General features: G+C 37.2%; 1 protein-coding gene across 1 annotated transcript in view; it reads right to left on the minus strand.

Annotated features, from left to right (window-relative positions):
* Window positions 1-876: 876 nt before the first annotated feature.
* Window positions 877-17,970, minus strand: part of nr5a2 (nuclear receptor subfamily 5, group A, member 2) — a 54,834-nt gene continuing 37,740 nt past the window's right edge. Inside the window, exon 8 of the mRNA XM_066692081.1 lies at window positions 877-4,061. Coding sequence (XP_066548178.1) covers window positions 3,814-4,061 — 248 coding nt within the window. The 3' untranslated portion in view covers window positions 877-3,813. The remainder of the gene's footprint in view (window positions 4,062-17,970) is intronic.

Raw genomic sequence — 17,970 nt, forward strand, 5'->3', positions numbered from 1 at the left:
ACCAGGCACATATAAGGACCCGGGTGACTGAGCGAACCTTCATTGTACTCCAGACCAGGCTGGAGTCGTGTAGTCGGCCCTGCACATCAGGCTGAACACAATCTGCCTTAAGTAGGTCTTAATTTAATAACTTAGTACCAGAAAATAATTATTATGATCTTTACCTCGGATTCTCTGACTAGTCCTTTGCTGGTTGTTAAACGGGATTTACTAATAGTAACAAAATTGTACAACCATAATGAAAGCACAAGCAGTCATTTTTGTTTTTCACAGCTTACTCGATTGTAAGTTTCAATTATTGAGGCACTGTGAAGCATAACTGGTAAAAGTGAAGAAATGTTTAATATTCTGGATATTTACTTTTCTGCATTTGAAGAAATTGTTGCTTTGGTATTTTCTTGTCAGATTGAAATGTAAAACCCAGCTGTAAAACCCCACGTTCCCAAGTGTCTTTCACAAAACCGAGCAACAGTTTGATGTTGGCCGTGATTGTTTAACTTTATTTCAGTCCGCTACATTAATTTATACTACAGTGCGTCTCGCTATATCGACTCATCAGAATTGTCATGGCTTACTACAAAATAAAAAATAAATAGAAAAACGTATGGATGTGCTGTGTAAAGTCTTGTTGGAGTCTTACACTTCTCCCATCTCAAAGTGTTTTAATACTTGACAGCTCCGATACACAAGTCTTCAAGTAGTGTTTGACCTCCCAAACTCTCTTTACTTTGCTGCCTTTTCTAATAAAATTCACACATCTGAAGTGCTTTCAAGAGAAGGAGAAACATGTTTCTTGATTATTTAAGGCAGTGGAAATGTGCACACTTTAATGTCTTTTTATCTCGCAGTTTTTAAAGGAACTACAAAGCCGAAAGAGTGCTTGGCATATAATTATTTATTGAAATGTGAGGAAAAATTCCATGAGCGAAAAAGAAACTCTTGGCAAAGAAATGACATAAAAATGTGTCATTCCAGCGGCAGAGTTTCAGAGCCGAGCTGAGGATCTGCACACTGAGGAGGAGGTGAACGTTTGATATCCAAGGCAGCTGCAGAACATTTGTAACACACAACGTGGGGACAATACAGATTGTCTTTACACACACAAATATAGAAAAAAGTCAGTCACAAGAATCAATCAGCTAAAGCCAAAGATTTTGCACTTTATTATTATTTTAATTATTATTATCATTATTAAGATTATTATCCTGCTCAGAAGGAATTTTGTTCTTTAAATTGTATATCTGTCACGACTTGAAAGACACTACAAGGTGGGCCTAATACAATGAGGGTTATGAAAACATTTATCAGAAGTCTTCATTCAACAGAGGGTGTCTTTTGAGAAGCAAACGAGAGGTCATTATGATAAATAAGAATTAGAAAATGCATGACAAAGCTAATCAATTTGGATTACCTTTGAATGAGAACTTTCCTGTTTCTGAAGGTACATGGTTTACAAAAGGGGATTTCTTTAACTCGGTGTGTTGCAGATTATAACAAAGGATTGTTCAAAGATTTTACCATAAACAAACTCTGATTTTGATTTTGGTTCTGTAAGTTCATTGCTCCTCTCAATAGGCAACTTATGTGTTAAGGGCTCAGTAAGAAAATGTGGATGTACTGAAGAAAATATGTTTCACAAAGTTATATAAAACACTAACTACAGAACTAAATTGAGCTTGGGGAATGCAGGTGCTGAATAACGGTACCAGTGAAAAGGGCATTGTTGCCATTGAAATGTGTAGTATCTGTGTTGTTACCCATTCATCGTTAGGCATCATGGAACGAGAGAAAATATAACTAACGGACAGTCTTTGGTATATAATATACAATGCACAGGAAAAGTCTGAAATGTTAGAATTAAGCCATCATAAATCAAGTGTAGAAAGCTGATGCAACGAGTCACATCATTTACATTAGAATCAAATATGATACTTTCTTTTAAACTTGTACAGTTGAGACCGATAGACATTTAATCTAATTAACTGTGATATTTTTTAAGATCATCGTTTTGTCCCTGAACTGCATTTCAACACTAATTTTTAAACATGCTACAGTAAACAATATATTTGGCTTTAATACTCCTCGTTCTGTCATTCACAAGGATGAAACCAAGAAGCAATAAATTATCTGAATTGTTTACAGTTGAAACAGTGATATACAATATAAACTAAACTATGAAAATAAAAAAAGAAATCAGTCCTACAAAAATTGAATAGTAGAAACTAAAAAAAAAAAAAAAAAACTTTATACATTCTCTAAAAGTGGTCATGAGGCCAACAGATCTACCTAAAAATTTAAGTTTTAAGTGAGATTCCTGTTTTGATTTTAGTGTCTCACGACATAATTAAGTACTGGTTAAAAATACAAACCAAATAAAACAAACCAGAAGAACAAAATTAAGGAAAATCATTGCTTTGCAATTCGCTCCATCACAGTTCTCTCCCCCAGGACCTAACAAATGTAAACACCTTTTGCATCTTTTGAATTTTACAACATTAATACTTTATATTTTATTTTTCTTTTACATATTTTAATTCACATCTGCACGGTTAGCTAGCATGGTAATGAAATAAGGCAAGACTCACGTAACTGTGACATCACAAATTTATAATACTGATATTTAAGTTTTTTTTTTTATCACCACACTTTGTTCTGCAGCAGGCTTTGGTCTAGTATTGACAGGGGCAGTATTTCTCCTTGCTCTCATGCCAGGGGTATCTGTATATTAAATTTTTGTGTAGCAGTTGAAAACGTTTTGTTTCTGAGGTAACCAGTACTTTCAGTCCATATTCATAGTTGTCGGTAGCTGTTCCCATTGGAACGGCTGCACATAAGAAATGGGACCAGGATTTACATCTCCAATACTGTAGTGTTTACTGTAATTGTACCGAGTCTTATTTTCTGTAATGTTTTTTATTTTTCCACACACATAACTAGAGTGCACATCTCTGAAGAGTTTTTTTTTTTTTCATTTTCTGTGGAAACAGGTGAAATTAAATCAGTGATGATGGAAAAGCACTCCTCAGAATGACCAGGAAGAAGAAATAATGCCCTTTCAAAGTGACGGGGAAATTGAATTTTCTTTTGGTGGGGGGCTGCAAACAAGTCTATGTCAGGGTTGAAGGAGAAAATCACGTGTATCATAATCAATGACCCGGTGTGTCCTTGTCGTTTCTCTCGGGTCTCTTGTGATTTTGAAGCTCTTGGGCATCTAACAATGGAAATGAATCGGCCTCCTGAGTTGGACAACCGTCGGAGCCTCATTCGGATACAGTACCAATTGTCCAAAATCATGAACTCAGTTGAGTGGATTCACTACTTACAAAATGCTTTGCCAACCCCAGTCCCACCGGCCTCTCCAGAGGCAGTCTCTAACTTGCACAATGGTCTCATCTCCTCCGTAATAAGTGCACGATTCCCTTGGGTTTTGTTCAATCTTTAGTATTCGTCTGTAAGTTTTTGTTACATCACTTTGATCAGAATTAAATGTCTGTTTGTGTCAGTAAGCTCTACGCGGTTTTGAGTCTCTTTTACAACTGATCCATGGTCTTGACACCCCGACAACCAGGGTCCCAGAATATAGCAATGTCTATACCATCTCCAAAGAAACAAACAAACAACAACGAGAACAACAACAAACAAAAAAAACAGAAACAACGACGACGACTGGTCTGTCTGACCGAGTCTCGGTTGCTGGGATCTGGTGGGCGGAGTTGTTTCTGAGTACTTTCTCGGGGTGGGTGTGTGTGTGTGCAGGGCGTGAGGAGGTCGCGGTGTTTTTGGTAGAAGGATCTGTAGAAGAGTCACAGTCACTCAGGCTCGCTTGGCATGCAGCATCTCGATCAGCAGGTTGTTGCACGGCACGTCTCCGTTCAGGTGCTTGTAGTATAGGTATTCCTCGGCCTGCATGCTGATGGCGCGGATCTCCGGGAGCCGCAGCAGGAGCTGGCCAAACTTGTCCGTTTGCTGAGGGTAGTTGCACATGATATAGTCTAGCAGAGCCGCGTTGACTTGCTCCTGAACGCTCTCGACAAGGTGGAAGTTCTCCAGATTCTTCACATCTGTAAAGAGAAGCAGACGGGCCGTTTAGTACAATACTGTAAGCCCTCTCTCATCCTTTTTTCTTTCTAAGGAACGAAAGGTTCTTGAGCGCTCTCGCAAACATCACTCATTCCATTTTGAGATACTACCTACTCCCGCTTTGCAGGATTGTATCTCTCAGCTTGTGGACTTTTAACATCCATCTCTGACTCTTTAAAAAAAACATAAAAAATAAATCTGGATGTTTGTTATGTTGAGAGTAAGTTACACATTTGTTATTTGGATGTACACTGATAATTTAAATGTCTTATAATCAAGAAATAAACAGAGGATAATGAACTGAGCAGCAGCTTTATTTGCATAAGGCAGTTTTACAGGCGCTACACTAGGTAAGACTAGTCTGAATCTAGGGACCGGGGCACCCCTATTAATCCCCTCACCCCAAACCTCTTTGAGGTCAGCCTTTGACCCAGGAACCTACAATTTCCTGCACACTAATCAAACCCCCAATCAATCTGTCCCATCCCCCCACAGAACTGACAGACACACAAACACACCATTTAACTTAAGAGTCCCAGAAAAGTCCCAGAATGCTACAATACTTTCAAACGATTATATTAATAGAAGAGGAAAAGGAAAACTTGATATACATAAACTGTATTACTCTGAAAGCTTTTTGGATAGCAAGTAATGTCATAGTGAGGCATCAATATGTATTTTTCAACCTTAAGAAATTAAATCCTTATTTACTTTTTTACTATTTCACTATTTACACATACGCTTCACAGAGAAAATAACCACCCAGTGGAAGAGGCGATTCTGTATCCCGCAGAAATAAAATGTCTAAATGTCTAAAGCTGCTATAGTATTATATATGGCGATCTAATGAATCCCTGGTGTAATCCTCCATTTAATATGGCATAGACCGGGCTGCATATGATCTTTTATTAATTCTTTTGACCCTAGGTTGAGTTTGCACCGGGAACCCCTCCGCAGTTAATTCTAATAGAGGCTGACAGGGTTCCTGTGTCTACCTGACACGTCCAAATGATCCTGAAAGACTCTGACCTGCCCGGCCAGCGCTAACGAACCATCTGGCACACTCCAGCGGCTCCCGAAATAATCTGCCCCACCACCGGCTCTCGCGGAAAAGAAAATACATCAGTGACTAATGAGCTTCGGTGAATGAAAACGCAGTCCTTCGGAGCCTGGAGTGTACAGGGATGCTGTCTGACCCACACGTGACACACAGAGGCAAAGTCAGGACACGGGGCTACAGTAAAACACACAATTTACCACTTTCTTACATTGTGTGTGTGTGTGTGTATCTTCAGCAGCTGTCTTGGTCAATCCTCTACTGGATAAAGGTCTCCCCTGGATTTTTCTACTTGTTAATGAATATAATGTATTTAATATATTTACATATTAATATTCGGGGTTGGTACATCTGGGCTTATACTGACACTGCCTACAGCCACAGGGTGGGATAAAAGCACCCACTGCAAAGGTCTCGTTAACATTAGGCATCAATCTCTTAATGTTGTAGCAAAAAACTAATTAAATTTGCCAGACAAAGACAGTTTAGAATGCCTACATTAAATATTACATGATAATTTTTTGCCATTGTTAAAATATATAATAATAAAATGGCCTCTCACCAATATATATTTTTTAAGAATAGATTTAATCTGTAAAAACAGGTTTGGGCAATATGGCCTTTTTACATTTGTGTCCCAAGCACCTGCTATTAGCACCAGGACATTGTAGGCTTGATACGCACAGGGAACTACCAGTACTTTATCACTGAAATCTGCTGAGCCCTTTTCTCTGTGAAAGCCCAGTTTGCTCGGTCCCATAAAATCAGATCATAAGAACTTGACCAATCAAACAAACCTCTGTAGAACTTAGTTCGGAAAGAAGTAATCATCAAACTAGAATATCACATGGATCGTATCACATTACACTGTAGTTCATTAACCAGTACAAATCTTTATGAAGAATTCCTGAAATATTTCCTTTCAAATACACAAATAGCAAGTATTGGTCTGTTTCCGCATCACAACATCAGGTATAGTTCTGTGTAATTTGTTCTGAAATGAACATTTTGTTTCCACACTCTTTAACATAACAGTATATAATTCCATAATACAAATATTGATTAAAATTACCTTTTAACGGATGATAAATATATTTTCTATTATCATATTTGACCTCTAAGTCCAACACTCTTAAAATACAAAAACAAGAATCAGTTGATATGACATAAATATCTTCTCTACTTATATACACTTAAAAGGAATCTAAGAGTATACATCATTATGTATCAGTATTACTATTGACACCTGAACTGATCTCTTTGGTAGTATTATTAATCTTTTTTGTGTATTCAATTATACAATGAATGTCTAATTTGTAAAAGACCTTTTTCAAAAATGTTACCATGGTTTCATTGTAAGAGTGGCATGATATGCTATTTAGCAATTTGGGGTTGAAGAAGTGGGAGACCGGCTTAAAACTACAGAGATTCACAGCTGAATGGGTATTTCAGGCTAATTAGAGAAACATTATGCAAAAAAGCTCAATTTTAATTGCTAATTATGTGACTCCTTTTGAAAAATAAAAACAAAATCATTGGAGCTGTGACAATGGCATCATTTTTGAGTGTGTTTCATATGTTATGACTATTATTATTGACACAGCTTTCAAACATGTATATATATATATATATATTTATATATATATATATATTTGCGTGTGTGTGTGTGTTTAGATTTTTGTTGCAAGAAAACAGTCAGATCATGCCTCTGATAAATGCAGAATATCATATTATCATGAATCTTATCCAGTGAGAAAAGCAGGTTGTAGCTTGTACGGTAAGTAACAATCTCTTATCTTCCACTCTACATTATTCACTCTGGGACTAATTATCAACTTTTTACATGAAACAGCCTCTCTGAACACACAGAGGGGTGTTGTGCATTTTTACATTGCGGCTGAAGAGTAAACCCTTAGGTCTTGTGGAATATATTGTTCATTTGACTAGTTATTGCTGCATTCGACCCTATACATACATATACAACAGGTTTTTTTTGTTTTTTTAAAAACCAATATGCTGAAATGCGTTTCTTTTTTAATTAGAAAGAATTTTAAAATTCCACATTTCACTCAAAAAAAAAATGGTTTGCATCTCTTAGGAGGGAAAACATTACATTTTTCATACTACTAACTTTTATTCTTCTTCTTGTGAATGTGTTGTTTTATAATTCAAGCATACGTTCCATCCAAATCAGGTCGAGTTTGTAAGCAAAACGATAAATAAATACGGTATTATTTAAAGAATTGGTATTAAAACCATTTGCAGAGGAATTTATATTTTCAACAGATTAATTAAACAATCCAATTTCAGAATATATACATTTTCTCACTCTTTCTCTCAGATAACGTATCTAAATTAGACTAGAAAACCTATATAGCCTTTAGACACATGGTTTAGCATACAATGATATATATAAAAGCCAATCTCTAAATTACATTCACAATTCACATTCATGTACATTTACAGATAGCAGCGGTGGTACAAAGGATCAGAGGTATGTAGCAAGATCTCGCTACCAGCTTCTGATGGCGCTTTTAAGTGAGGGAGAGAATTTTATGTCCTATTGTAATCAGGTGTGTTGTAAATTTTTAGACATGATTAACAGGCTCCTGGCTGACACAAATCTGTTAAGGAACATTATATAACTCTTTACAGCAGTAATAAAATCCATTTACCTCTCTGCTGAACACTCACCGTATAAAGCACTAACTTCACACGCGTAATCTGAGTAGCTCAGAATGAAAGCCAATTACACACATAGCTCATCCTGACAGAGAGCAATGTCCTACAGGTTATTGCTAATCAACCTTCAAAAGGTAGTACTGTACATCATAGGAATTTGCAAGTCCAATATTTGAATTGTTAAATCAATTGCTGAATAAAATACCCAACATTTTTTCACCAGGCAGTGGCTTTTCTGCTAAATCACTGAGAGTAAATTGGTGCTGCTTCATAAAATACAAGCTAGACTATTATGCTGATGTCACGATTCTATTAATATGTATTTGTTTTGCTTTTGGTTGAACAAGTTAGTGATATAGGAAATAGTTCCACCTCAGCTGATTAAATCTCTTCCTGACATGTATATTTTATCTTATTCAAATATTGTAGGGACTTATTTTGGAGGCTCATATAATGCTGCTATTTTTCTTCCTTGTTAATATTAACTGGTGGAAGCTGAGCAGCTGGTAGTTGAATATCTTGCCAGGGACTTCCTTCTTTCTAAAACTTTACTATGGATACATTTAAAGAATTGCATGCTTCCCAGTAGCTGTCTACTTCTTCGTTCCTATATCCCCAGGTGGAGTCCTTTCTGGAGTTTTTTTTCCAAGCAATCTCTTGTAGATACATGCTGTAGTTCTTACATTTTAATATGGTCTTTGAATGAATACACCGCAGAGGAAAATGCTATCTGCAAACTAACACGTTCAGTGGCATATTGTTCCCGTTGTAATATGCTTTAAAAATGAATGAATTCTTGAAAACACACATCATAAATACATACATCTCAGACACTTGCATGACTTCATAAGTAAACTAAGGGCTGCATATGGTGGTAAGTGTATCCAAGGAGAAACTTTCTTCAACATGATATTACTGATGACCAAAGATTAATGATGACTGTCTACAGTTCATCAATGTCCTAAAAACAGGTCCAGTTTAAAGACAAAACACACAAAATAAAAATATATCATCACTCTCTGCCTACATTCACGTCTATGAAGAGTCTTGGGGTTCAAACTTAAGGGTGAGATTTATTTTAAATAAACTGTTGGAGCAAAGTTTTGTCAGCATGTCAGAATAAAGGATGAAGGCTCAATTTGTTCAACTAGCCTGTCTGGTCTGTGGACAAAGCAATGGGTTCATATGAAAGAGAATTAAACAGGAACATCCAGTTGGGGATATATTAAGTCAAATTTAAGCTCCAGTTGTTGTGCTAAGCAGGTAGTGGTTGTGTGATGTTGCCTGAGGACAAGTCCACTTTTTCAGCAATTCGAATGAGGGGGAAAAGTGCCTTAGGTATGATGAAATTTACAAGAGAAGCACAGACAAACACTTCTTGCTACAAATACTAGCTGAAAGGCTCCATCCTTTCTCCAGAGGTGGGGAAATATATTTACATCTATTTATTCTTTTGTGGCAGACGTGTGTGTTATTAAGAGCTACGAGTCCTGCTTGGAAAGACAAGTGCAATATCACCATGAGTAACAGAGTGAAAACCCCAGACCCCTCTCATACTGAAAACTTTGAAGCTTGTTGTTCTCTGAGAAGACAAAACAAATCCAATTATAATCCTGGCCACGTATGCTTATATGTGGGTGTACGGTCCTAACACGTTATTTTTCAATTACTATGCAACTCATTCCATTTATTTAAAGACCTGGAACTCGACTTAATATTTTTACCGGTACCGATGCTCCAATACTTATTGTGCAGTTGTATAAACTATAAGATAAAGACATCAACCGAGATCAGTATATAAACAAGGTATTTAAAAGCCCTTTGGACTTGCTCTGTAGTATTTCTGGGTTTATAAATACAGGACACATACATTTAGGTCATATTCTGGATGGTGCCAACTGCAGGCATTATATTGTATTGATCCCAACAAAATATTATTTGTTCTGAATCATATATGCACTACTAACACACCAGAAAGTCCTCACATAAAATGTATCCATCCCTTCGGTCCAGAAGTGTGCAGCCTTAGCTAAGCCTCCTATAAGAAATCAAGAGTCCCCTCAGGCAGATACAAATGCCTTTCAGTATGACTGCCTCTGAGGGGTTGTATTCTCCTGGGCCCTTGATCTCTAACCTTTTAATGTTGCAAAAATTCAATGAACTGTTTCATTAACAGCCCTCTCTCCTTTTGGGAAGTCTAAGGAATATCATGAAATGATTAAAAATGGTTTGGCCCAAATTATAAAGGAGTGTAATAACCGTCTGCAAATTAATAGACTGGGTGTAATATTTCAGTGAAATTCATAAGGGCGTTTGGGATATTTATCTTCATTTGAATTTCCCTAGACTCTATTATCATTGCTGAATTGAAAGTCAAAACTTCATAAACCAACCATTTTCACAAAACCTCCTTTCTGCGACACAGAAAGTAATGAATGAAAATGCCCAAACAAACAAATCTTTAAAATGACCACATTTAAAATTGAATTGTATTCGCACAAGGTTATTCTTTTGTCTTTTGCTTACTCTCATAAATAAAGTATACAACACATTTGCCCCGGTTGGGATCATTACTGCAGCATTGCTATGATTCGACTGAACTACTGTTATTTGGTCGTTCATTTCATCTGGGCTATAATATATGTGCTCAAGATTGGGTCCAATCTAATAAAAATGCACTGTCAAAAAATACATGACAGCATGCAAAAGACAAATCATAAATATAAAATAAACAAATGTGGAATACGGCGCCTTGGCTACTCGAGTTGCTGTAGTCTTTATTTCTTTTATTACCTTTTACATTTTAAAAACACCCTTTATATACACACTGAAAAAACACAGAGAGGGCGGGTAATCAGACACTTTTTGAAAAATACATATAATAAGACATTTTGAACTTGTTAAAATAGATATTCTATATGTCAGTCTCACGTCTGCCTTCTGAAATCTTTGTGGTGCGAAAGCGGATTCGTTTTGACAGCATTTTTGTAGGGGAAAGCATTTTTTAAGAGAAGTGTTAAAATGTTTGAGGTGGTCCTTGTTTAAACAAGATCTTAAAATGAACCCGCTGTAAATATGAACCACCATCCTATGCTGTTCTTATTTGCCTCTAAGCGGTCCCAGACAAACTGGTTTGCATTCAGAGGAGTTTTCACAAATCATTTTATGTGTATGTGTGTATGGGGCTTGCAGGGAGTGTTGTTTATGATAAAGTGACAGAAAATCATTCGGGGGTCAAGTATCCCCTCTTCCTGTAAAATCCTGGAGCAGCAGAAATCCCACCCGCAGTCGAACGCGCACACCTAATGAGGTCATTAAAGGCAAGTTCCCATCAATATATATTTTTTTCTTTCTTTTTTTGACAAATTTGAATTAATAATTCAACAGAGAGCCTGGGGATGTATATTTTCTGTGTGAAGGACAGTTAATCCATAGCGTAAATTTTTCTTCACATCTCCAGGTTGCTTTTTGATTTTATGATGAGCAGGGTAAGGCTGACTAAAGGACCAGATGTCATTTGCATTCCCTGCAAACGTGTCCCCAGTATCATATGGCACACAGAATAAATTCATTTTATTTTTATTTGTATATAAGTTGCATATAATTCCCCTACCAGTTTCTACACCCTCACCAGTAATGTAACTTGACAGATGGGGGATTTGCCTGCTTGGTCTGTCACTGACACCCCGAGATACTGTACAAGGAAATGCTTTTTAATTATGTTATCTGTTTGCTCTATGAATTGTGCCCCACACTTTACTTGCGACACTTTGTAAAGCAGGGGGGAAAAAAGTAAAAAAAAAAAAAAAAAAAAAACACTGATATTGTGTAAAACAGTCCAAGCTCATGTTTTATTGAATTCTCCAGCTAATGCAATGTGAGAAACTGCAGTTCCTACATGCTCAGGAGTTGTTTCTTAGTAGAGAGATGCAGCTGTCACAAATTAAAATGTCCTTTTTGAACTTAAGGACTTTCTTACTGAAGAGGCAACATTTTCAATAAGATCACTCAATTGCAACAGCAAGAAAATACGTCAAATATTCCCATAAATGTCATATAACAGCATACTTTAGAATAGTGTGGTAAGCCTACAAACAAATTCCAGGTGCACATATATGGCATCACATCATAATGGTCATTACAAGTCAGGGAAATATGATACTGATTCCAAGATGGTATTCTCTATAAACTGATCTCTGTTTAACTTCAACCTGCTACGCTACGGCAGCAATCGCACTTTTCCCAATTGTTGTGCTTTCTGCAGTTGTCGAGGGATTTCTACTTTACTATTTCAGTAACTCAAGACAATGAGTGATGAGGAATATTTTCAGCCGCGGTCAGCCACACATGCTGGTGAGGCGGTCCGGGGCAGCAGAAGACAATGTTACTTTAAATAAACTACAGCGACTTCAAGTTGGGGGGCGAAGAACAAGAGACATTGATGGAGCACCTGTTACATCATTTGTAAGCTTCGGTTTAAGTTGTGACATGAAGGCACAGCTTCAGATTTCAACTCCATATTTCCTTCTCTTTTTTTTATGTTGGGGAGTAGAATTAAAAAGGACACAGGGAATGGAGTGACTATTGAATTATTGATTATTCAGTTTTTGATTAAAGACATTGACAAGTAATGAAAAAACAGAATTAACCTCAAATTATTACTTACAAATGCTATAAAACCTGATCTATATGTGGACTGTGGCAGGCAGTATCTTTATAAGATACAATTTCACTTATTGAATTCAGCAGTGGCTATAAAACTCTAAGTATTTTTTAATGCCTTCCCGTTTTTGGCGTGCATGACGTTAGCATTTCTCCAGGAGAACAGTGGGGCGTCTGTGTCCATGTGCTCTATTACGAATTGGACAGCATTTTATAGATGGCCACGGCATAGAATTCTTTCTGCCAGATCGATAGAGAAATGACAGGTTTTTATGTAGAGGTTGTGCAACTCCTTATCTCTGTTTGTGTGCAATGTTTAAATAAGCCAGGACACGGACTGATCAATGGAAACCCCGACAGTAGCCGTTGCTCTTTCACTGTTTAGATAATTCAGGTTGTCATTCACTTGGGGGAAGGACGTTCCCACAGTAACTGGAAGGCTTTTGTTTATAACGTGCTCACTGTGCCCTGATCACATTCATTCTTGCAGGTTATTTCTCCAGGGTGGCAAACTGTCCTTGGTGCCCCTGGCATGGACACTGTTCTGGGCACTCACACCTCTTTTGTCCTAATCTGTGCTTACTTTAACGTTAAATTTTGAATGGGGAATGTAACTTCCATATTTGAACGTCAGAGTGAAATGTTTGAATCATAGATCATTTCTGGACAGTGTCTTTGATACATACTATCCAATCATCATTTTGAGGTTTTTACACATGACATCCATATATTATAACGGATGACAACATAACAAACATATCTTTATTTCAATATTTAATCCAGCATGTACGTTTCCTCATGTATTTCTTTATTTGTATCAGAAAAACACAACAGTCTTGTATAAAAAATGTTTTTTGTGATGCAAACAAAGTTTAAACAATTGAAAATTGATTATTTCACTGGAAAGCATAAGTAAAAAAATCATAAGTGACAGATACGTGCATAATCTTGGCTTCAGCTGACTGCTAAATTCCTAGGTGCTGGTACTCTACACTTTATGCACCTAGTAATAAAAGTTCACCATTGATTTTTCTGTAGCCGCTTGTAACTGTTATTGTTGATACATCAATAGCTAAAGGAAAGCACAGTGCTTCATAGGAGGCAGAGAATGTGGAAATACAAGATACCTTGACACTAAATCATGGAATTTATCCCTGGAATCGATAAGACGGTTACTGCAAGTGTCCCTGTGCTTTCGTTGAATCCTGCCAAACTCTACCCTCCTAATGTTTTATAATAAACTGACAAGATATAATAAGGCAAGGGGATGTGAATACAGATTTCAGTAAAGACCGAACGCTATACTGTCTCCTGAATCATCTTAGCACAATACAGGTCAATACAAATATTTTGACAGGTACATCACACAGGACAGTGCCTTCCCAGCCCTGGAGTTGGTAGACTGATAACAGACAAGTATGTGTGTAATTACAATAACTTTGCTCCAAAACAGTGTTGTGTTATCTTGCTTTAAATATAATTATTTTTCATGGCAGTCTTAACCATAGTCATTTTTATGCATTGTTCACACTTTACACTTCACCAGCTAAACCTGTTACATTTTAAAACCACGGCTGAAATGAACATAGAGCTAACCTAGGATAGAAACTCTTCCCTAGGCAGTAGGAATGTCACTAAGGAATATCATGGAGATATTTTTTAAGAAAGAAGGAAACAAAAGATGTGAGGATGTATCTGTAAGTCTGAAAAACACTGTAGTTGATGTGCTCCTTAATAAAAAAGCAATTTATACAATATCATGAGCGTTTTCGGCAGAGAATTCCTGCTGATATTTCTGAAGAAGGTGGAATTTATTTCAGATACCCTTATGTAGTAAGAAAAGGATGGAGGTCAGAGGTGAAATGCTGTAATTCGACAACGTTTGCATGTAATCAAAACAATCTGCTGTAGTACTAGCAAAGTAATTTCTCGGATCTGGAGCTTTTAAACCTTGATTAAGTCTGAACACTGCTCATCAAACCTATATATTATCAACTGATGTTTGAATTACAGAATTTCTATATTCAACATTCTTACAGAAAACCAAAAACTTACAGAAGAGATGACAACAATGAGGGATCATGGGTAATTAAAAGACAGTCTAAGAATACATGTGATCCACTATTCCGGCAGACTACCTACTATCAGCCACCGTACTCCTTTTAACCTAAAGAGACAAATGATGGTGTCTGTGGTCTAGTGACAACAGTTATAAGTAACAATTACACAATTTATCCGATATAAGTGTTTGTTTCATGCTACTTTTTGCACTCTTAGATTCAGACAAATGATACTGCTGGGTTGTTTCAGAGTGAGCCATAGTTCAGTGAAGTACAGGGAGAAAAATATCTTGTGTCTGTAATTACAAGAGTACTCTACATCCAATGGCTTGTGTTCTGGTCTCCAGTTTCAATGGCAAAGGTCAAAGAGGCATCTCTGTTTTATTTTCTCTCATTTTCATCTTGATTTTATTTGATTTCTTTCCATTCTTTCAGATCTGTGGTGTTTTGTGACCCCCAGCGAGTTGTGCGCTCCCTCAACTCAGCCAGGTTCAACCCTCCTGTTTTATGCATGTATTGATTATACTTAAACTTACAACTTCGAGATGACTTACAGCCAGTCACTGCCAAACTGCTTTGCTCACTAGAAAAACCTACTCCTATTATCTTGCATTTAATTAAGACATAGCAGCAGTTTTCTGCACCATTATTCGCCCCAGCCTGGTCTCAGAGGCGTAAATATTGAACCGTCGCAGCTTCTGAATGTTAATCAATTCCGACCGAATTTCAGATGATTTCATAAATTTCAGGAAATGGATATTTGCAAGCATTATACTCCGATGCATACATTACCAAACTCCCCTGCACATTATGAAGATATGTGCATTGATTCTGACAAGTGAAATAAGGCATGTGTTCTTAATTAGCGTCTCATATCTGGGAATTTAAATTTGGAGAAAAAAAATACCCTTTTAATAGAAACAACAGATTTCAAGTTTGTTGTTTCAGCAGATTGGCAAGTGACCCCTCCTGTCGAGGGGCAGGGACTTCACAAGACGTGTTGAAAATGCTAATGAGAAAACATGGCTCGTGATGTTGAGGGTCATTCATTTACATCTACTGCTTAACTAACAACTCCCCTGTCAGATTACAACATGTCAGAACGAAAGTATGAAACGGAGGTAACAACCCCCTCCCTCTCTACCATTTACACATTCATGGGGGCAAGGCAAGTCGATTTCGAGTGACACATTCCTCACTCTTCATCCGTGCCTTTGCTATGGCATAGTTTGGAAAATGTAAAGCATCTGTCGCCTTATAACAGCCACAAAATTGGGATCAAGATGTATAGAAATTAAAGATATGTTTCTCCAGCACAGGAATCAAAGCTCCAGCCACACATGAAACACGCATAGTTCGTTTCTCTTTAAAAGCAGAAAAGACGAGGTTATTTACTGCTCTGCCCGCAAATCTCCCATCCATTGGGAGCACTTACAAAACTAGCCTGGGTTTCTTTTGCTTACTTGTTTCTGACAAGTCATAGAGGGACTGGTTTACTTACAATTACGAATGACAGCGCCTGACCCTGCACAGTGGGGTTATGCCAAAATCCCAGGACCGTATATTTAATGTGCACTGGACAACCGGGCCTGTCTTGAGGGTAAAATAAGACGGCAAAAAGACATTGCAGATTCCGCAAACGCTGTGGCGCTGAGGAATACTTGGCTTCTCTTTATATATCATGGCAGATTGGTGCCTCCTCTCTAAGGCAGCCCCACTCCTTCAAAATCCTCCGGCCCAACACTGAGTGGTTGTGAAAATCAATAGCTTCTCTGTAATTATATGCCCATTGATAAAGCCTTCAACTTTAAATGGCAGGCGCATTTGTTTACGCCCAAGACTGATAGGAGAGCGGTGCCAGTTGCCTGCCGTCTCCCCTGACTTTGGGAGTCACGCAAAGACAAGTTGCCGTGCTCAGGTCAAGTAATGTCTAACCTTCTCTTTATTGACACTTGACTTTACAAACCGCTCCTTACTTATGGACATTGACGGATCATTGTGGAGCTCGTCTGCTGATAGGAAACACGGAGTTAGAGCTATAGGGGATAACGGACATCGGCCAGGGGAAATGCAGCTTTGATTTCCTTTAAAAGGTCTAATTTGTAAAGGTGAGAAATGAAGAGAGTCTAAGATTGTACCTGGGAACAGCAGAATTTATGTCTCAGCAGCGAGGGCCGATTTTACCTTGCATGTGTGAGGGCTGTATTTCAGGATTCAGTAGAAGTGGCTTTGTTGTCCTAAACATGGCATAACTGATCATAATTGAGCACACATATGCATGCAAAATACATGTTCTTATATATTATAATAAAGGGAGTAATTTTAAAATGAAGGAAACAACTAATAAATACAAATAAAACTTGCCTCTGATTTTTCCTGGACAGGAGTCAGTCACAGCAACATGGTAACTATTATTGCTGAATCAGAGATAACTACATAGAATCAAAAAAGTACTGGAAATACGGATGTAAACAGGACTTTGGAATGAGATAATACAGAGACAGTGAGAACTAACCAACTGAAGAGAATTAGGGTAAAACAAGACAAACATGCATCTCTAAGGAAGAAAATATGTTTCTTGGGGGGGGGGGGGATTCCCAAGAAGAAGGAAGATCAGAGTTTTATTGGCTTTATTGTACAATTTTCTGTGACTTTTGGTACCTATATAAGGTGGAGCAGGCACATTGAGTAGGGAGACCATCAGCACAGCAGAGCAAACAGTCCCAGGCCAATACTCGCAAAAATATTTTCAGGAAAAGCAAAACATAATGACTTTGGCACCAAATGGATCCCTCTTTTTGCTTGAAGGCATTTGTGTCTATTATCTGTTATAATTTTTAGGGGAGAATAATTAGCAGAAGACTTTGGCTCAATCATGAGGGAAAATAAAATAATATAACCACTTATCCAAAATAAATAAATAAAATATTCAAATCACTGGCAATAATCTGCCAATTTATTTATCAGACTTCTGTCAAACAATTTATATCATTGTTGGCTTTGCAAACACTTCTATGTAACCTATGGACCTGCAAAAACGTAAGCATTTCTTTTTCAAGCATATCCACCATTTTAGGTATTTCATTGACTGATTTATTTCAATTCAAATGAACTGTAATATGCATTCTATAACTGATTCGTAATTGTATTTTGATTATTTTAATTCTAAATTGTACTCAATGCTGTTGACAATTCTTCAGAATTTTTAAGTAGAGACGTCAGCTTTACAGTAGTTATTCATGTACTGTCAATTTATGAAAACATTAATACACTGTTATTCTGAAAGTAAAAATTAGCTTTAATATTGAATTCTAAAGGCAAGGTGTCTGCTCCCTTATAGTGTCATACCTGTGACTTGTGATTGACAGTTCATTCTTTTTTTGTGTGTGTATTTTGTTTAACTGCTGTTTCACACAGAACATTTTGCAG

This window comes from Amia ocellicauda, chromosome 19 (assembly GCF_036373705.1).
Source record: "Amia ocellicauda isolate fAmiCal2 chromosome 19, fAmiCal2.hap1, whole genome shotgun sequence".
NCBI classification, from domain to species: Eukaryota; Metazoa; Chordata; class Actinopteri; order Amiiformes; family Amiidae; genus Amia; species Amia ocellicauda.